The sequence below is a fragment of the Tamandua tetradactyla genome, chromosome 1 (assembly GCF_023851605.1).
Source record: "Tamandua tetradactyla isolate mTamTet1 chromosome 1, mTamTet1.pri, whole genome shotgun sequence".
Lineage (NCBI taxonomy): Eukaryota > Metazoa > Chordata > Mammalia > Pilosa > Myrmecophagidae > Tamandua > Tamandua tetradactyla.
Genome location: NC_135327.1, coordinates 195388222 through 195408861, shown reverse-complemented (window position 1 = coordinate 195408861; position 20640 = coordinate 195388222). Strand labels below are relative to the sequence as shown.

General features: G+C 49.2%; 2 protein-coding genes across 3 annotated transcripts in view; one reads left to right on the top strand and one right to left on the bottom strand.

Annotated features, from left to right (window-relative positions):
- The window catches only part of WDR86 (WD repeat domain 86), a 30983-nt gene extending 16326 nt beyond the window's left edge, over window positions 1–14657 (top strand). The window contains exons 4-6 of one of the 2 annotated variants that reach the window (XM_077150125.1): window positions 9264–9399; window positions 12811–12914; window positions 13293–14657. In XM_077150125.1, coding sequence (XP_077006240.1) covers window positions 9264–9399; window positions 12811–12914; window positions 13293–13493 — 441 coding nt within the window. In that variant the 3' untranslated portion in view covers window positions 13494–14657. Of the gene's footprint in view, window positions 1–9263; window positions 9400–9740; window positions 12780–12810; window positions 12915–13292 lie in introns of those variants that run through there. The other variant, XM_077150135.1, reaches the window with a different exon arrangement.
- A 2924-nt stretch (window positions 14658–17581) lies between these two features.
- Window positions 17582–20640, bottom strand: part of NUB1 (negative regulator of ubiquitin like proteins 1) — a 42400-nt gene continuing 39341 nt past the window's right edge. Inside the window, exons 13-15 of the mRNA XM_077150116.1 lie at window positions 20226–20321; window positions 19284–19461; window positions 17582–19057 (exon numbers count right to left, since the gene is read on the bottom strand). Of these exons, the coding sequence (XP_077006231.1) occupies window positions 18879–19057; window positions 19284–19461; window positions 20226–20321 (453 nt within the window). The 3' untranslated portion in view covers window positions 17582–18878. The remainder of the gene's footprint in view (window positions 19058–19283; window positions 19462–20225; window positions 20322–20640) is intronic.

Here is a 20640-nt window from a genome sequence, read left to right as displayed (position 1 = left end):
ACGAAAACAGCCCTTCCAGTTTGCTCGGGACACAGAGATTCAGAGATAACAGTTATGATAGTGTCTGAGGAGTTTATACAGAGCTGTGCAAGTCCCAGCCTGTCTCCTTAAGTGGCATGCTGTGGAAAGGCCATTTGCTGTGAAGCAGAAATTTGTCAAGCAGAGGGTCCCCAGGGGAATCACTTTCAGGGGTGGCTGTCCCCTGCCCCAGGGACCTGGTGGGACTCCCCAGGTGCCGCCTCCACGGGGTTATTCTCACAGGGTCTGAGTCCTGTTCTTTCAGCAGAACAGGAATGGGGAGGGCTGTACCAAAATCCAGGCTAGGAGAGAGTGCAGGGTGCCAGAGTGTGCAGGGGGGAGTGAGCCCAGGAAGGGCAGAGCCTCTGGCTGTGTGCTGGGCCTTTGTTTTCTTTCCCTTTGAAACTTAACCTAATAGCCCCCAAAACAAATTTAATGGGCTGAGAAGAAGAGAAGCAGAGGGAAGAGGATGTCAAAGAGTACAGGCATATGTCTGTGACAGGACTGCCTGCCGGGCGCAGGGAGCCAAGTGAGTAGAAGATACTGGAGAGAGGGCGAAAGGTGGGGCCACAGAGGCCTCAAGGAGGGTGAGTCTTGAAGGACTCGCAGGATTTAGATGGGGCAGGAGGAGGGGCAAAATGAAGGGCAAAGCCAGGACCTCAGGCTGGTCCCTGGAGGCAGCACGGTTTTGGGGGGGGGGGGTGTTGGCGTGAGGGGCCTGGACACTGAGTCCCGGTGGGGGGCCAATTCTTGCCCAGCGGGCCTGTGTGTGTGTGTGGGGGGGGAGCCGCCTCCTTCCCAAGGTTTGCAACAGGCTCGAGTTCTGAGGCAGAGCAAGGGGAGATTGCTAGGGCCACGCCCGCACTTAGAGCCCCAGGCTTCCAGTAACTTCCAGTGGGTGTGTCTGTCTGTCTATTAGCCTGCAGCCGCCTGAACTTGGGATCTAGCCAGGTGTTAATTTTGAGTGCAGGAACTGAGGAGTACGGCGTGCGGGAAGCTCAACCACAAAACTTAATTCCCAGTGTAGGGTGACCCTTGCCCTCATAAGCACAAACCGTAGTTTCCAGGGCAAGTGAGTGAGGCCCAAAGAGTGAGGAGAGAGAGAGAGAGAGAGAGAGAGAGAGAGACAGAGAGACAGAGAGAGAGAGACAGAGAGAGACAGAGAGAGAGAGTCTCTGAGGAGGGTCAAGGATGCGGGAGCCCTAGGTGGCTGGAGACTGTTGGGGAGGACCTCGCTGGCTGGGGATGTGGTGGGATCTCCAGCTGGAGGAGCTGAGTGCTGCCGCTAGCACCAAATGGGTTTCTGAAGGGACTGATTGGTTTGAGTCGAAGGAAGCACATGCTTCGTATAAAGAACAGCTCGATCTTAATTCAGTAAACATCCAATTATTTGGTTGGTTGGTTGGTTAGTTACATAGTTAGCTATTAAGTTGCTCCCTGCTTCACTCTGCAGTGGATTTTAGATAGAAAAGCCCCCGTTATCCAGAATGGTTGGGGGCTAATGTGTTCTCAGCCTTTGCTGTCTCTCTGAAATGTAGGCTTCCCACTTTTGGGGGAAACCATTTAATAGAGAACCCAGCACTAACGCTCTATCAGATCTTTCTGTATTGGTTTAGGCAGCATAGCAAGAGTTGTCTTGTTTTTTGGCATTGAGGCCCGAATCAGAAATGGCAGCTTGTGTTTGTGGCCTCTGCCCTGGACCCTGGTAAGTCCAAAGAGATACCTCTGCTGATGAAGGGTATATGTGGGGGGGCAGGGCCTGTCACCCCAGAATCGGGGTGGGGGTTGGGCTATGTTTTCCCATGTGGATTTTAGATAGGGAGGACTTTGTCTATATGTTTTCTGTCATTTTGCCCCCTGGATACGAAATCAAATCTAATTGTATAATGACCTTCATCTTAATGCCTTTATACTTCCACGTGAGTGTAAAATTTAGGTGTTTCCTATTGTGTATTGGCTTTCCCCACTTCCAAGAGTCTTTCCACCCCCCCACCCCACCCCCGTCACCCCCAATAACAGGTGGGGGGAAGCAACTTTTTCTACCTTTTCTGCTCTGTTTATATTTAAAGAACAACCGTGCTTAGAACCCAGAACTTTCCAAGAGCCCCTGACCCACTACCCAGGGCAGATTTCCATGGATGGAGAAGCAGAATTTATTAAGCTCTCTTTTAGCCTGATAAGCTGGTTTCTTTCTGTTACAACAGTTGAGTAGTTGAGACAGCATAACTCACAGAAATGAGGATTTTATTTTTCTTTTCGCTTTCATGGGATTTCTTTCAGTTAATACCTCTCAGAAAATGAGACTCTCTGGAGGCTAGAAGGCCAGTGACATTGGATTAAGGCATTGGAAATTTTCTCGTATTATCTTGATACAGCAGGGTGGTTTATGATGAAGATTCAGGGGCATGTAGTTCCTGGAGCAAAGGGCAGGAAGTCAGCCTCATGAGGGGTTTCTTGAAGCCAGAAGTCAGGTTCAGGGTTCTCTGATCCTTTCCTGGGGCCTCACAGTTTTCTCCATGATGCCAGTTGGCTGCATTCTTCTCTCTCCTGTTTTCTTGGCTTCTCTCACCATGGACCAAACCTAACTGCCCAGGACTCTCTCCAGCCACCACAGCACCTCGGTTCAAGCCTCCAGCTGAAAGTCTCTGGAATTGCTGACCATCTAATTTCAAATTTCCACGAATGGCAGATTGACTGTGCTGGGGCCTGGACACCTGGTCTGGGAAGCGTTGGCTAGAAGCATGCTTGGTATAAACCATGGCTTCATTGGTTGATCTCGTGGACGTTCGTGGGGTGTCCGGGAACCCAGCAGGACTCCTCTAATAGCTGTTCTCACTCCACTGGAAGAGAGGTGGAGTTAAAACTCCACCCTTTTTTTTTTTTTCCAGAAAGAATGACTGAGGCAGAGAAGCTGAAGCCATTTAATTGACATTACCCAAGAGACAGGGTTTAGGCCTCAGCCTCTGAGTTCTCTCCCAATGACTAAGAAATGACTCTTAAAGCATGGATAGTGGAGAAAGGGAGGGGGCAGGCATCGGGCTGGTTCCCTTGGTGTCCCTGGCCCCACAGCCCTGCTGGGAACCCATGGAGCCCCGTGCAGGGAAACCAGAGTCTGCTTAGTTAGTACAAGTCCAGGGCTCACTGCTGGGTGGCTTCAGGCAGGATTCTGATCATGCAGACCTTGTCTTTATGTTTTGTACACAGGAACCAACACAACTGGTGCCCCTGAGACGGACAGGTTGGTTTCTGATGTGGTGGGGGCGGGGCATGGATGGAGCTCCGGTTCGATCTATTTTAACAAAGGGAGTGCCCCAGTTAAGAGCCTAAGAGGGGATCTTTCACTTTCCCATGTCTCCCATTCCCTCTGCCACTCCCTACCCTGGCCCCTTGGGCATTCTTTCTTCCTTCAGTGCCTGACCTTCGCTCACACCCCTGTGCATCAGAGTTGGTTGAACTCCCTAAGCCACTGCTTCCTCGTCATCACTCTCGTATTCGGAACCCTTTGGGGGGCCACTCTGAAAGTTCTCTTTCTCCAGGTCCACCCAGCCCCCGTGTCTGAGATAATTGCTGACTGTATTGGTCACTTGGCCTTTAGTGTGCCGTGACCAAGTGTAGAAACTGCATGAGCCCATCTAGTGATGCCTGTGATTCATGGAGGGCCTTGCTTGCGAGAGTGCAGTGCTCTTTAACACAACTGCCTTCAGACACCTCCGGGAAGCACATGGGGTCGGATGCATGACACTTCTTCATCTCCATTGTAAGAATGGAAAGTGTGATGTACAGATAGTTTACTTTTCCCTCCTAGTCATGTGGCATGGAGTCGGGGGGCTCTGATGCCATGGTCTGTCTGTGAAACTCTCATCTCATTCCCTACACCTTCCTCCAAGCAAGGCATAAACTTCATGTTAACTTTTAGTTTTCTTTCTCTTTCCCGGACCACTATATGTATAAATCCGGGTCAACACATGTGAGATTCTGGGGAATGATTTCTTTTAAGGACCTCTCCCCAGAATTCCATCCCTGAGTGCTTTTAAAGCACAGTCCCCTCACAGCAAGGTGAGGGGCAGACAGCCTTCCCAGGAGGCCCCTTCAGAGACAGGCAGCATTCCCTGGGGTATCTGGAGACCAAGTAACAATCCTGGCCCGGAATAGTTTTTGTGGATGATTTTGTGAGCCCCACACTCTGGTGGCCTCACCTCTGGAACTGTTTTGGTGAGGAAGTGCCTACACTTGCTGAGAGCTGAGGGGGAGCTGGTCTGTGGTTTCCTGTTTGGGCAAGCACAGGACACCTACTGGAATCCTGATTGAGCCTTTTGATAATGGCGTGTTGGAATTACACTATTAACAGTAAACAGGCCAAGTTCCTTTTGCTTGCTGAGATAAATTTGTGGGCCGCCTTTTTGGAGGTTCAGGGAAGAATACAGGAGACTCTTTACAGAGTTATATACTCTCATGATCCTGCCTCCAAACTGAGGGCCCCTGTGTGGATTGGGCAGCCTCTGCAGCATCTCTCCCCTGCCTTCTTGCAGTCCTTATGGACAACTTAGAACCTTCTAAAAGCAGAAGCAAGGCCCAAGAAATTGTCCAAGTCCCAGAGGCCTCTGCCTACCCTGTTGATCATGGAACACACATCCAGGGTACAGCATGCCACCCCATTTCACGACCTCAGAGGGGGCAGAAACAGGAGCCACAAGGGTCTTCTCTGCACAGGTCTGGGCCACAGAAGAGGGGACGGCTTGCTTCTAAGTGACAAACCCAAAGTCAGAAAGGAACTCGGATGTCTAGTCTGCATCTGGCTGCCAACCACTGGAGAGCTCCCAGTGCTCTGGGCTTCCCCCGGCAGCACTTATGAAGAAAGGGAACCTGGAGTCCCTTCCCCATCCTTTCAGATTTTTGTATTTTAAAATTCTCTTTAAAATTATAAGACATTTCAAGCTTAAGTATAGAAAACAGCAAAATGGGATACGTATGTACCCATATCCACTTCTGAAATTAGATATTAACCTTGTGCTATGTTCATATTTTTTTAAACAAGTAGAGCAGTTCAAGTACAGGCAGAGAAAAGGAAGGAATTGCTGAGTGGGGCTGAGCACTGTCCCTGGCTCGTCCGCAGCACTGACGTCTGTGTGTCATCCCCTGCTTGTAAGAACACTGTCATTGCAACTCGTGTGAGTCTCAAATCCTGAGAACTGGCGGGACAGAGACTGCTGCTGCTTTACCAGCTACCATTTTTGATGGCTCACCTTAGGCCAGCACTGGGTGCTAAGGGAGCCATCTCAAGGCTTCTGAGGAGAGAGAGAGATTGTTGTCTTCATTTCACACAGGTGAAAACTGAGGCTCAGAGAGTGGAAATAACGTAAGACCTCTTGGCTGGCAAGGGACGAGTCAGGATTTGAACCCAGGACTGCGTGTCTGGAAAACACATGCTTTTCACCACCACCTCATATGAAGAGGCTGGCTGACAAGTCTGGGATTAGAAAGTTGGCATCTGACGGTGAGACTGGAACCCTGTGCCATGCTTGAGTAGGGGAGCCCCTCCTGAGGTCTTTGCTTTGGATGCAGAATTTCAAGACCTACCGCTGGTTTGGAGCCCAGCTGTCCTCTCTGTGGCCCAGTGTCACCCACAGCCTGGCCCAGCTGCTTTTCATTCTCCTGCCCTGATATATGGCATCATGGAGTAGAGTGGAGGTGGAGGGTTCACAGCTCCAGAGACCATCTGAGCCTCAGGCCCGCACGCTTCGTCGTGCTGTCTCTGTGGATGGATTACATTCCCAGGGAGACTCAGGAGAGATACAGCCAAGCTGTGTCTCCTCAGAGCCCCCTTGGCTGTGGGGACAGCTGTGGGACCTGACCTTTTGCAATGAAGGCACTTTGGCATGTCCCTGTCACAGTCTGTCCTGCTTTCCCCATCTGCCTTGGACCTCCCCTGGCCTCTCTGGGCTGTCCTGCCACTCCCCATGGGTGTCCTATCAGGAAATCAGCCAAAGTGAACAGGGAGGCCTCAGCCAGCCAAGGACAATAATGCATGGAGCTCATCCTTTGGCCTCTGGTGGTTTGGGATTTGTACTTTGCAAGTGTGTTGCTCGATCATTTTTAAAGTGTCAACAGGCCCTGAATGGTTAGGACATAGCAGGTGGGCTTTTCCCAATCTTTGTCATCACCAGCCATGGACACTCGGAGTGCCTCCTCATTTGGGGTGCTGGGCGGTACAGCGATGCGGAGCCACGGATCCTAGATGTCCTACAGTGGGTCTCGATTTCAAACATTCTGCCCCTGTCCATGCCCCTTATTACGCGTCCGTAAGTCTCAATGGTAGTGTGGAAAACACAGTCACTGGAGGCCTTGGAAGTGACTCTCCGGAAGCTTCCAGCTTGACTGGGGAGATGGCCAGAAAACATAGGGCCCAGCAGCAGTGGTCAGTTTGTCAAGCAAGACAGAGGTAAGCCATTCTGCAGACATCATGAGGAAGGGATCTCGGTTCCATCCCAGTAGGACAAGGCTGGAGTGGGGCGGGGTGGGGGCCTTCTGGGCAAAGAGGACTTCGAAGCAAACATGGGGAGGAAGACGTGTCCAGTGTACCTAGGGGACAGTGATGGCTTGGGAGCCTTGGAGCAGGTACGTGAAATGGAAACTGGGATACACAGCCACCCCGAGAACTCTGAGCACCTGGTTAAGGGGATGGTCCTTTCTCGGGAAGTGGAGGCAGCCATCGAAGGACGTGAGCGAGGCATGTGCAGAGGAGACATATTTGGCCTTTCTGCCAGTGCCCTTGGGATGGCTCAAGACCCAAATCCCACTGGGTGGCACAGACAGTGAGAGAACTGAGTGGTCAGGAGCTGGAAGCTCTGTGGAACTTAGAGGGGCAGGTGCAACTCCTCCCTGGAGTAGGCTGTCCCATGAGAGGGCAGGGTTGGTTCATCCACGTGGAACTAGAAAAGCCAAAGGACAGGCTAGGTTGACTGGGACCATCCGTAAACACAGCAGAACTTTAGAGCCTGGGTCTGAGAGATAGCAGCAGCTGTCCCTCTGCGCTGAGGGAAACTGGCACCACAGCCTCTGCTTCCCGGGAGGCCATGTTTTGTTCCTTGGGAAATCAGTCCCTTCCCTAGACACAGTTGATTGGCCCAAGGCCAGTTAAACCCTTTGACCTGTGGCCTGGTTGGAAGGATGAGCTGCTGGTCGGGTTCTTGTTCTTTGAATTTTTTTTTTGTATGCTGTATGGCAGGGTCACATTTCACTCTTTTTTTCCATGTGAATATCCTGTTATTGCAGAACTATTTGTTGAATTTTTTGTTTGTTTTTGTTGGTTTCTTTGTTTGGGAAGTGCATGGGCTGGGAATTGAACCCGGATCTCTTGCATGGCAGGCAGGACTTGCACCCCTGAACTATCCTGATACCTGCTGTTCTTTGGAATTTGAATTGGGACATGTGGGGTGGGGAAACAGAGCTGGTTGTAGGAACGAAAGTGCAAGGCAGCTCAGAGAGGACCGCATGGGCAAGCCTGCAGTCGGGTTCCGAGGGTGGAGGGAGCATAGAGGACACTGGCAGTTGATATGGACTGACCTTGGGGCTGGGTTCTTGATGCCCCACAGGGTGGGGGTCTGGGGAGGGCAGGAGTCATCCACCCTTTTCCTGTAAAGAGCCTTTGTCAGCTCCTAAACTAGTTCTCAACCTCCAAGAGTCCTGAGCCTCCTGCAGTATTCGCTGGTGGCTCTGAGTGCCAGGAGCTCAGAGTTGGTGGTGGCTTCCTGTCATCTCGTGTATAACTGTGGCCGAGGAGCCTCTGGCTCGGCCCTTTGGCTTCTTGTGTTTCTGCTCACCAAAACTGCCAGTTGGGACGCTCTTGCCTTGGTGGTGTTTAGTCTAGGGAGAGTTTCAGAATTATTTTAGTAGTCTTTGCACTTCCCTGTGGGCTGTTATGCACATCCATCTTGGCAAGGGGGTCTCCTGTGAAGAACAAGCTGCCTGGGGAGCCTAGGGGAGCTGGCGGGTCTGAACCCTGGGCCCCCCCTTCACATTCCTTGTCCCCATCTCCCCAGGGCCTTTCTCTACCTCTGCTGGATAGAGAAGGTTGTTAATGCAATTGAAGCTTAGGCTAAAAAGAGTGAGACTGGGTAAGTCATTGGGACTCTCTTCTCTCCCCATGGGGTGGTGGCCCCCATCTTTGGACAGTCCCATGGACAAGGAATCCAGTGACCCCATGATGGCCCGTGGATGGCCAGCTCTGCTCCTAGGAGGGTTTACCTGTACACACACTCAGCCCCAGCCCTGTCAGGTGTCATGCCTTCCTCTTTCCTATCTGCCTTTTCTCAGCTGGGATGACATGAGTAAACTGATTGAGACAGTTGTGATGATAGCTGTGGTTTCACTTATTGACCTTCCCAGGTACAAAGCTGTATTTTAACAGAGAAACAGAACTGACAGACTATATATGTATGTAGATATTATGAGATTTATTACAGGATTTGGCTCATGTGACTGTGGGGATCGGCAAGTCCGAATCCCGTAGTGCAGGCTAGGCTGCAAGTTGGGAGCTCTGATAAAGGTTTCTACCAGGAGAAACTGGCTAGCTGAAGTTGAGATAAAAATTCTCCCTTCTGACTCCTAAAATCCTCCATGTCCTTTTAAGGCTTTCATCTGATGGGATGAGACGACTCTGATTGCCAAAGGCAGTCTTCTTTGTTGATTACAGATGTAATCAGCCATAGATGCAGTCAACTGACTGATGATCTAAACCCACTAAATATCCCCATAGTAACAATCAGGCCAGTGCTGGCTTGACCAAACAACTGGCCATCATAACCCATCCAAGTCGACATGTGAACTTAGCTATTATAAGAAGCTACTAACAAGAGATATTTAAATAATAATAATAATAATAATATTGGCTAACATTTGAGGGTACTTGCTCTGTACTGTGCATGTATTATCTGTGGAAGCCTCCAGGCATCCCAACGAGGAGGGTGCTGTCCTCGTCTTGACTGACTGAGAAGCAGTGGCCTTGTAGTCCATGACTTGGCCCAGGACCAAGTGACAGATAGATGTGCACCCAGGCTGCACCCCACCCCACCCCGCTCCTCTGACACCACACGGCACTTCCCTCTGGGGAAGGTCGGAGCAGTGTGATCTGGGGCCGCCGTGGGGAACTGGAGTGGGAACGTGACGGGCAGGGGCTCTGTGGAGCGGGCGGATGCACGCTGGGCCCGCAGCCCCCTGCCTGGGCGCAGACCCTGCCTTCTCTTCAGCTCGTGAACAGGCACGTGTACTCGGGCAGCGCGGACAGGACCGTTAAGTGCTGGCTGGCGGACACAGGGGAGCGTGTGCGCACATTCAAGACCCATGGACACAGCGTCAGTGCCCTCAAGTACCACGCGGGCACCTGTAAGTGACCCTGCCTGCCTGCCCGCACTGCCCCTGTCACCCTCTGCCTGCCACTCCTAGGCCTCGTCTGTACCTACCCCTTCACTCCAGGCCTTGGCTCACTGCTCTGCGCCCACAGTCCTGTCGCCCAGGACCCCAGGCACTGATCCCATGCACTGACCCCAGGCACTGTTCCCTCCCTGACTGCTCCGGAACCTTCCCAGTCCTTCCCCAGACCTGGAACCTAGTCCACACGGCTCTAAGCTTTTTTGCTTGTCTGCTCTGTCGTTCCCTCACTGAGTACCTTTCAGGACTGTCAGCACCCAAGAAAGTAGCCTTCTCCATGTCTCCTGTTCCTCCAGGTTATTTTGCAAAGAAGGTCCAAGAAAGGGTTTGGGGGCCCCTCCCTACCTTTACCCCACAAGAATGTGGGAAAGACCTGAATGTTCAGAGCGCCTAAGGTAAAAAGCACCTGACAAGGAAAATTTCTAATTATCTAAATATCTAATTAGCAGTGACCCCCAGTTAATCCAGCCAGTCCTGAGGGATGCTTCGCTTGGGATTAGGTTTGGCTACAGATAAGAGAAAACTCAAAACAATGGTGTATTGTATTTTTCTCTCAGGCAAAGGAATTTCAGAGGCTGGCAGTCTGGGCTGCAAGAGGTGGTTCCACTTTCTTTCTTTTTTTTTTTTTTTGCTTCAGCATCCTTAGCATATGTTTTCTAGCTTTAAGATGTCCTCATGATTCAGTATAGCTGCTGAAGCTCCAACCATCAGGTAATGCAGGAAGAAGAGAAGGGAAGGGCAAAAGGATGCCACTTCTAGCTGAGGAGGCCCCATTAAAGGTCTTTTCTGGAAGCTCTACCCAAATACTTCCCATACATCTCTCTGACGACTGTACCTGAAGGAAACACTGAGTTATCTGGTGATATTGCCACCAGCATTAAAATCAGTGTAATTTTGGAAAGAAGAGTAGAATGGCTTGTTTCTGTCCCACAGATATGAAATTGCCACATATCTGGACCTTTTACTTTGTCCAGCTGGCTTGCCATGTGTTTATACTCCAGACACACCCAGAAAACACTCTATGCAGGGGAAGCAGTCCTTCAAACTCCTAACACCTACTGGAGAGTAGGGCTCCCAGCTTCCTGAAAATCTCTTTTCCAAAACTTCCCTGCTTTCCCAGACTTCTTGTTCAGCCATCAGCCCACCCCACACAGCTGAGCCTCAGTGTCATCTCCCTAGCCTGGGCAGTGAGGGAGAGCACTTTGGGAGGGGGTGGGGGGAAGAGTCACAGTGAAAAATTATGGCTTCACAGCCAAGGTGTTAGATGAAGACAGAACAAGAATTTCTGAAAATAGAGCCTGAGATGCCCTCGAGATTTAGGTGTCTGACACCGCAAAATTATTTTTTCCCTCTTCCTGTGTCAAAACCTGTAAGTGTGATGATGGCTCTGTTCCTAAGTACCAGTACTTTTAATTTAAAGAGAAGAGTGTTCCACTCAGTGGCTACAGCCAGTGGGAGGTGGGGTGGCTCCCACTGTGGCACCTTGGCACCTTCACTTGGTCGCAGCTAGAATTAAATCTGCAGGTGAAGCAAATCTCCCCAGGCTCCATCTGCTTCCCATCTGTTAGGAATTCCGTACTTTGGCCTTTGCCAATAAAGGCCCAGGATGCCCAGGCTTTATTCCTGACCCCCTCCCTACCCAGGGTCCCCATGCTGGATTGGGGACCATGCCAGTTTCAGAGTTGGCAAAGGGAAAGGCAGGGAAAGAGATCTAAGGAGACTCTGAAGTGAAACTATCCCCCACTAAGGCAATCCAGGGCCACATTTACCCTGTAGCTTTAACAAGGTAATCTGGGTCTTACCTAACAAGCTGAAAGTAGGCAAGTGAAGAATGGTTTAAGGGAGTGAGGAAGATAAAACCCTCAAGACCAGGAGCCCACCCAAAGAGGTACCAGGCTTGGGCTCAGCTTAATGTTGCTGAGTAACTGAGGCAGGTGCTGCTGGGATTGCACTCCACACTCACTGGTCCAGCGTCCGAGGGCAGTTTCTTGTTGCACGCACCGAGATTCTCTGCTAGATGGCATTGCCCTGTGAGGGGCAGTTCAGAGTTCCATCGGGGTCCTAGGGAGTGGACACTTCCAAGAATGGCCCTTGACCATATGGATAAAAAAATCATATCCCAAGTGGTAACACTCCAAGGCACTGTCTGCCTCTCCCACGGCTCCTGGCAGATTGAGCCTAGTTACCCACAGCAGTTACTGCTCGTGAACACCTTCTAGATTGGAGCTCTTCCCTTCCCTGCTTCTCATCCCACCTCTCCTACATGTGCTGCCTGGGACCCCCTGCCATCTGAACTGTTTGCACTCAAATCCTAGTTCAGGGTTGGCTTCTGTGAGAACCCAGCCCAACTAAATAAGCAGACAACCAAGTCCCTTTAGGCCAGATGTTGAAGGATATTCACTGGACCAGCAGCATCCCCTGGGAAGGTGTAGAAGCACAATTTCTCAGTCCCTACAAAAGATCTACTGAAACAAGGATTCTGGGGGTAGGACCCAGCAATATGTGGTTTAACAAACCCTCCAAGTGATTCTAATACACACTCAAGTTTGAGGACTGTTGGACTAAGTCACAGTGTAGGGGGATACCCCCAGGGGAGGCAAAAGCCCAGGCTAGGAGAAAAATTTTGTAGAGGTTTTGCCCTGCTAGAGTGGTCCCGCAAAAGAACTCTACTGATCCCCCAGAGGATTTTAATCTTGTTTCAAGGACCAAGTCTTACTGAGGAGGGCAGCCTTTTTAGGAGTTTCTGATTAGCCAGCCCTTGCTCCGAAACCGGCTGCTCGGTGGATGGGAGAAGGGGGAGAGCTTCCAGGGCATGGATGGATTATCCCCTCCAGGGGCTTCAGGGCCTGCCTCCCACACCAGGCCAGGCAGAGGACCAGGCTTCACTAAAAGCATCCACCAACAGCCCAATGAGAAGTGGGCCAGGGACTCAGGACACATTCAGGAGGGACAGACATCTAGAAGGACAGCACATGATGACCTGAAGTCCTAAGGGTTATGGCAGCTGCAGGCCCTATGGAAAGGTCTCAGACCTCTCCTCACCCTTGTTCACAGTGAACTCACAGGAATGGACTAAATGACGTGCCATCTGTTTACACAGTGCCTCATTCTTTTCAAAGGCCTCTTGCGTACCTTCCAGTTTTGAACTTTGTAATTCCCTTGTGAGGCAGGCAGGGCAGCAACCACCATCTGACAGACAGGAAACTTGGGTCCCAGAGTCCCAGGTCACATTGCATTCCTGCTCTGGCCCATGGAACCTGCCCTTCCTGCTGGAGTTCAGTTCCCATCTCCTGGGTTCCGTGGTGGGAGGAAGTAGGGGGATTCCTGCCAGCTGAGGGGCCCAGTGTACATGCTCTGTGTTCCCAGTGTTCACGGGCAGTGGGGATGCCTGCGCCAGGGCCTTCGATGCCCAGTCTGGAGTGCTGCACAGAGTGTTCCGGGGCCACGCCTTCGTCATCAACTGCATCCAGGTAAGACTCCATCCCCCCACCCCCCATGTGTCCTGGGACCCTCATTAGTTTTTTGGCCAAAAAAGGGTCGAGAGCAGGCCTAAATCTCTGCCTTAGAGGTGAAGGCCTCACAGCAACCTTGGTCCTGGGGCCCAGATATCCAATGTCCTTCCCATCACTTCCCATCAGGCAAGCTAGGAATCTCCTTTTCCCACCAAGTCCTTAGACCCCCTTTACCTAGTGTTTTACTACCAGCAAGATGCTGTTCCTAGGCCTCTGTGTACGTTATTCCCGTGTGGGGTAACTTACACCCCACTAGGCGATGTTGGCTGCAGCTCCTGGTTGGGGAGGCCGGCCGAACCCCGGAACGTTGCGATTCCAGGACGCCCTCTCCCGCAGGTGCACGACCAGGTGCTCTACACGGCCTCCCACGACGGCACGCTGCGGCTCTGGGACGTGCGCGGGCTCTGCAAGGCCGAGCCCTGCCGCGCGCCCCCGGAGCCGCCGACGCAGCGCCGGGGCGCCCCCAAGCGGAGCCTGTCGCAGCTTTTCAACAACAAGGTGGGCTGTGCCGCGGCGGCGCCCGCGGACGGGGAGTGAGCACCTAGGCCACGTGAACGCGGCCCGGCGGGGAACAGCGCGCGCCCAGCGCCCCTCGCACGCCCGGAAAGGCCGCCTCCTGCTCCGGATGGCAGGGCGTCGAAGAGGCACTCTTGAGACCGGAGGCCTTGGTGGGAACTTTGTATTTGTGGACTTTTTCAAAGCCCTCTTTTGTTCAGCTGCTGCAGCCGCCCACTTGATGGGAAGGCATCTTGGAAAAAGACTGCATCGACTCAACAGATTGTACTCTTTCCTCTGCGGGGAGCTCATGTCCTCCAAGCCCCCTTCCCCTTTCCTCTTACTTGCTCCTCTCTCTCCTTACACCCTGTTCAGCTGAAGGCCCCTGCCCTCAGGCCTTGCCACCTGTCACACCCCTAAAACTCTCAGGCTGGTGACCCTGAGAGCTTTTGTGGTTGTGGGAACGCACACCGACCCCCAAGCTTCCGAATTCCCTAATGAAGCCAAACCTTTCCTGCTGAAAGGAGAAGGGAGACATTTTCTACAAAAGCCACTGAGCCACAGATTATTTTTCACTTAGGCAAAATGTCATGTGAACATTCGTAGAGAACTAAAGTAGATGTCTTTAAAAGTGCTCTTTGCCTATTTCACTTTGCAAAATGTCTGCTTCTTTTAGGGGAGGTTCCAGGCATACAGGGGAAGGCTGGCCTCTTGTCCCAGCTCTTCCTCACCTTGAAACCTTAGGAAAAGTCACACACTCTGTCTGCTTCTGCCCATTGCGGATGAAACTTGGTCCCTGCAGTGTCACTTGTGGCTGGGCATAGCTGTGGAAGAAGCAGGAAGAACAAAACCCAGGCTCTTCTGCCTGTTTAAGTAGCAGTGGGGATCCTGTCACTCCCTGCTCTGGAACTCCCATTATTTTCTTCAATCAATAAGATGGGTCCCTTCTCTTAGGGTCTGGTGTAGAAAGGCTGGGTAGTTGCCACCTAGGCTTAGCCCTGTTCCAGGGACCTGTCTAAAGTCTTAAGAGCTAGCTCTATGCAGCTATTGGAGTGATTTGAAGTGAAGCAGCACTATAAGGAAGGCTTAATGGGGGAAGTGGGGTTCAAGTTTTGGTGAGATAGCCCCAGACTCTGTCCTCACATACCTATAAGTAGCCCCTCATCACATGGAGGTAGGTAGTGCTTCAAGCCCTTTGCTAGTGCCCATTTTCTACATCGGCAGAACCCTGGGCCAGACTTTGGCTGGTCCCTTGTGCAGGAAGAGAAAAAGCTGCAAAAGACAGAGTCTGCCTTGAGAGCTCCGTGTCTCACCTCAGAATCCCTCTAGGGAGACAAACCTCCAGTGTAGAAGCAGCCCTTGATGTAGAGAAGTATGTCCTTCATTATCCTAAAAATATAAAAGATGTGTGGCAGGACACATCTCACCTGCTCTCTGGGATGCCCAGGAGGACACAGGCCCAAGCCTGTGGGTAGACATCACGCCTCCAGCCTGGAGGAACAGGAACAGCACCGGCACGGGGGAAGTAAGAAGGAATAGGCACACGTGGGACTGGGCTCGAGGTCAAAACTCTAAACACTGATCACCCAAACAGCCTCCCCAGGAGAGCAAGTTTCTGCTAAATAGAAAATGTCAGTACAGGACACCTGTTGGAACAGTATCACTTGCTGTCACTTGAGCGTGATTTAAACATACAATACAGATGGGTGGGATTGCCAGGTTCTGCTACTGGCTGTGTGAGAGCCATCACTTTCTAGCCGCTCCTTTACACAGGCTATGGTTGCAGCTGCACATGGATGCCCACCAAAAGTGGGACATATTAAAAAGCTGAAGTGATATTTCAGGAAGGCCAGGCAAGGAAGAGTATCTGTTTGTCAATATTCTTGGAGGAAACAAATCCTGGGCCGCTTTACATACACATTCTCAGAGTCCTGACTTGCATAACTTGAGTAGCCAGACGCTGGTGCTAACAGGCAGTGCTGCCTCAGCAACTCTTGGTTATATCATCTTAGATTTCCAACTTTTTCTACCACAGCAGAGTACAAAATACATATGCTATGATACACCTTAAGAGAAATATCCAGCTGGACATGGATAGTAGAAAATGTGCTGCTTCATTAGTTTTCTCCAGTAGGAAACCGAAAACCACTATTTTGTATTTATACAGCATAATACATTTGGATAACTTTTATTTCAGCAACACAAAGGCCTCTGTTAGTGTTGAAGGGGATATTAAAAAGACCCAATATTCATCTCTTTGGTTCCCACAGTCCCATGAAAGAAGAATGTACCCCATGGTCACATTCTCTAAACTGAGATTAGAGAATTCTTTATAGCACCTGCCTTGCTATAAAGAAAGATCAGAAGGCAAAGGCTTTTGCCTTTGATAACTACAGTCAGTTGGATAGAAGGTGTCATGGTCAGGTTCATGTGTCAACTTGGCCAGGTGGTGGTGCTCAGTTGTCTGGCCGGACAAGCAATGGCCTGTGGCTATGAGGACATTTCACAGACTTAAATCCTGATCACATTGGGGAAGTGTCTTCTGCAATGAATGAGCTTAATCTAATCAGTGGGAGGCTTTTAAGGAGAGACAATCACTCTTCCTGCTTCAGCCAGCCAGCCTCTCCTGAGTCTGTTGAGGACCTTCAGAGCTGCCAGCTTGTGGCCTGCCCTACAGATCTTGGACCCTTACATTCCCATGGTGCCCAGCCAGCCTCTCCTGAAAGTTCATTGAGGACCCTCATCGGAGCTGCCAGCTTACAGCCTGCCCTACAGACCTTGGACTCTGCATCCCCACGTTTACATGAGACACTTATAAATTTTACATTCATGGATATTTCCTGCTGATTCTTTTTCTCTAGAGAACCCTAGTTAATACAAAGTGTAAGGAACCATTTCAGACATGGGTTTGAAAACAAGGACATGATATTGCTGTGTCACCAAGGCTAAGAGCAGACAGAATTTTGTAAGTCATCATTGTTAAGTTCATTTGATCAAGTATAGAGTTTTGCAAGTCTCACAGGTGGTTTCATCTGCCTTAAATACATCAGTATCCTTCTCCTGCTCAAAATTCTCTCATGGCCCTGACATTCTGCCACATCAAATCTAAAATCCCCTGCCCCGTTTCAGGGTGCTCTGTAATTGGGCTGGGCAGCCATCCAATCTCATTTTCCTTTCCTCTCCTCCACACATGCTCTAAAAGAGCATAACCCCCACAACCCCAAGAATATGTCACACTCACTCTGTCCTACTCCCATGATTTCCTCATTTATCTTGGGTCTAGAATGTACTTTCTCTCCTCTTCCCAAGGAGATCCCCATCTAGGCCCCCTACTCTGCGATGAATTCTCTAACTCCTCCAATCTCAGTGCGCTTCCCTACTGTTTACTTTACTTGCATCACAAATGTTCTTTGCTGCTTCTATTGCCCTAAAAGCAGGGAGTGGCAGTGACTGACTGCTAAGTTGCACATGATTAGTTAGAAGCAGAGTCAGACTCAGAACCTGAGTTTCCCAACTTGTGCAGACAGGCAGCTGGCTGTACCCTGGCCTGTGCTTGTAGATAGCATATCACCAGAACTGCCTCCAAGGGACAGCATCTGCCTTGACACTTCCTAACTCAAGAACTGGCTTCTTTTTCCATCTCTCCAGGAAAAATGGAGCAAAGACAGGTACATCCCTAGCCTTCTGCATCACCATTAACAACATCAGGGAAGTCAGAAGCCATGCCTGGCCCAAGCTCAGGACAGGAACTTGTCAACCAAAGGCTTCAATTCAGACACGAAACCCAACTTTGACATTCTCTCAAGTCAAACAAAGTTCAGCAACATCTCTTCACATGGCTCAGAAGCAGCTTCCAAAGCTGAGATAACGAACCCCGACAGATTCTGCTTCAGCTGCTCCTCCTCTCTTAAGCCTTATTTATCCCATGTTCAATTCCAAGGTCTGCTTTTTACACTTGCTCTTTTTATAACAGATATTCAGTGTTACTTTTGAGGGCACATGATTTCCTCACAAAATCCACTGGAAACAAACATCTAGGAGGTCAAATGAAATTCTAGCTCACCCAAATATTTTTAACACTTAAAACAATTTAGAATGTTGAGTAACTTATTGCAAAGTTAAGCTGACAATTTTTAAATACATTTTTCACCTTTTATTTCTGTCAGTAGCATCCATTTTAAAAGAATAACAAGATTCCCAAATATCCAAACTGGACTGCTGTCCAAGATTTATGAAAATGACTATTCAAAGAATTGAATTATTTCAGTCTCTTCACAGCAAAAATATGGCACATCTGGCCCTCAGTCATAAGTAGCTTCCCATGACTTGAAAGGGCAGAAGGAAGTTCTGGAATACATCTGGCGCTTGATTCATTCAGCAGCTGGTTGCTGCAAGCTGTGCCCTAATTGCTGAAACCGATTTTTATTTAATACAAATCTAGAGAAGAATGCAGGGTGCAATGAGAATGGTTATTTGTGCCATTAGAAAGTGCTAAGTATCTTTACAATAATCTCTGTAATATAGATATTACCAAAAGCTCCACAAAAAACCTGGAGAAAAAAATACCTAAATCTCTGATATGTAAATTAGCTAGCATGAATTTAATATGACAGCATAGAGTCTAAAAATATTAATTAAAAATAGTTGCTTTTGTTCACATAAGATTTTCCCATTAATAAGACTTTGTTGTTGTTAAGAGGAATACTGTGTACACATCAATCCTGAATTTCAACCTTTAACTTCAAGCGTATTTTACCGTAACTAAGAGCATAAAAAACATCGAAGATTCATGCTAAAGACATTTGCCATAATTTGATTTGGCCACTGTAGCCTCATTTTTATGCCTCCAAAGCACTTGAAATGGTTGAAGATTTAAGGGATGATTTTAGGGACTGGGTGGTAAAGATGATGCAGGAAAACATGGGGCTTAACAAGTTAGAGACTACATCATGGGAAGATGGAAAAGAATCAACAGTTGGGCTCAGGAGGGCAGAAAAGAAGAAGAGGAGGAGACAGATCAGAGGACACTTTCTCTCTTAATCACCCTTCTCCTGGAGACCTTCCCCAGTGCCCACCCTCCTCTCCACAGCAATCTAACCCTCTCCTTCCCATTTCTGATGAAAAGCAACCAAGCAGGGAGGGCAGAGTTAGAAATGCAGAACCTGAATCAGAAGACTTACAAGAGTCAGGCCAAAGGAAGCTCTTCCTTTACTCATCAAGACCAACCATTATCCACCAAAACTCTCTCCCCACTAAGTCTTATCTTTACTTGATAGGCCTCTATTTCCTGCCTGTCCCTCCTACATCCAAGTAGGAATCACTCTTGTAAGAAAATCAGATAAAAGGTAAGAATAAAAGACCTGCATTAGACTTTTCATAATGACAGAATTTATAAGCAGAAACTTAGTACTTATTTCTGTCCATTATTTAGTCTTTCTTTACTGCTGACTTTATATTTTCTACATAGGATAAGTACTCCGCAATAATAATTTCTTCATCTTCCAGAGTTGAGTCAAGATAATCTTCTTCATGTTCTGGAATATCTTCCAATATTTCATTGACTGCCTCTGTCTCCATATCGTCATCTGTTGAGGCACTAGAAGTTCCTACAATAAAATATTGTACCAATAAGTGAGTTCAGTGGGAAAAAGTCAACCTCAGGTATGTCGTTTGCTGGCCATACTCTCAAGCCAGCCTGCAGAGACTATGTCAGGGAACATCCTCCTCAGTCCCCACTTCTGCCTATGTCAAAGTCAGGTTCCTGATCTGTCAGCATCCAACTTAATAGGAACACTTTGCTATTAATTTGATATTCAGAGACCTCAGACCTACCTGCAGAACCTGAAGGGGAGGTGGATGGTGTTGATGAAGAATCTTCCACTGAGAGCTGTAGGTCAGGAGGAAGACTTCCTCCATTGAGAGCCAGGGTCTGAGCTGCCAGCTGGACGTTCCCCCTGAACACTCTCAGTGCAGCTTCAGCAGCTACAGCGTCAAAACCCATGTAGACCAGCTAGGGAAGAAAAAAGGGAGGTGATAGCTGCTGCTGCTGAACCTCAGCTCTACAGCACTGAGACTCACCCCTGGTTCCATGTCAAACATTCCTGTCATCCACATAGGCACAGCTAGGACAGCCTCATCTTAGAGGCAATAAGTTTTTAAAAACTGCCATGCATACCACTGCCCTTTCAGCACAGATCAATCTTAGTGCCAGTAAAAGCCGGAAGCAACATGGAAAGGACCTAGGAAAACTTGGGCCAAATACATCAGGGTCCAATCATCCTAGGAATAGGCAATGCTCAGAGAACTGTTCTAACAAACCAGTTACTGTTAACACTAGTTAAGTAGTTACAATTTTACTTGGCATACCTAATTTGAATGTGTGGCTGGCAAAAGTGGACAGAGTTATCACTTGAGTCACAAAGTTGAGCAGTGTTTTAGAAGAAACAGTGACATCATTTTAGGTCACAGGCAGAGAATGTGGGCTGTGAGGGTTGATGTAAAAGTTGATATACATATACAAAAGGAGAAACTTCTTAAGAAAGAAGAACTACCAGTTGCTTTCTTATTTTTCCAACTCAACTCTAAGGAATTATCTCCTACTCCTCTTCTTCCACCACGCCCTCATTTCGGCACACTTGGCTGGCCTTTTAGGGCAGGTTCAAGGCACACATGGAGCCCAGAGAGCCACGCCACCAGCACAGACTCAGCCCTCAGTCCTAACACCAACTTTGAAACCCAACCAAACCCACTGGGGCACATCAAATTTTCACTCACGTGACCAATGTTTTCCTGGGAAGGACTTTCTTGATGATTGTTAGTGTCAGCATCTGAATTATTTAACCACCACATATGAGGATTACTGAGAAGAACCTAAAGACATACAGGAATACACTTTAATGATTATTAAGAATTATTCACTTTGCAACCACTGACTGAGCACCTTCATGTGCTAGACAGACCCAGTCCGTCTTCCTCTCCTCAGGCCAACCAGAAGACAAGCAAATAATTACAGGACATCATAACAGAACTATGCAAAGGGTACTCTGGAAGCAGAGAAGTGGGGCACCTAACCCCGGCTGGGGGCTGGAGAGGCTGCTATTCAGAGAATGCTTCCTGTAAAAGGTAGTATCAGAGGTGAGGCTTGAAAGACAAGACAGATAAGCCAAGACAAAAAGATCACTTCTCCTGA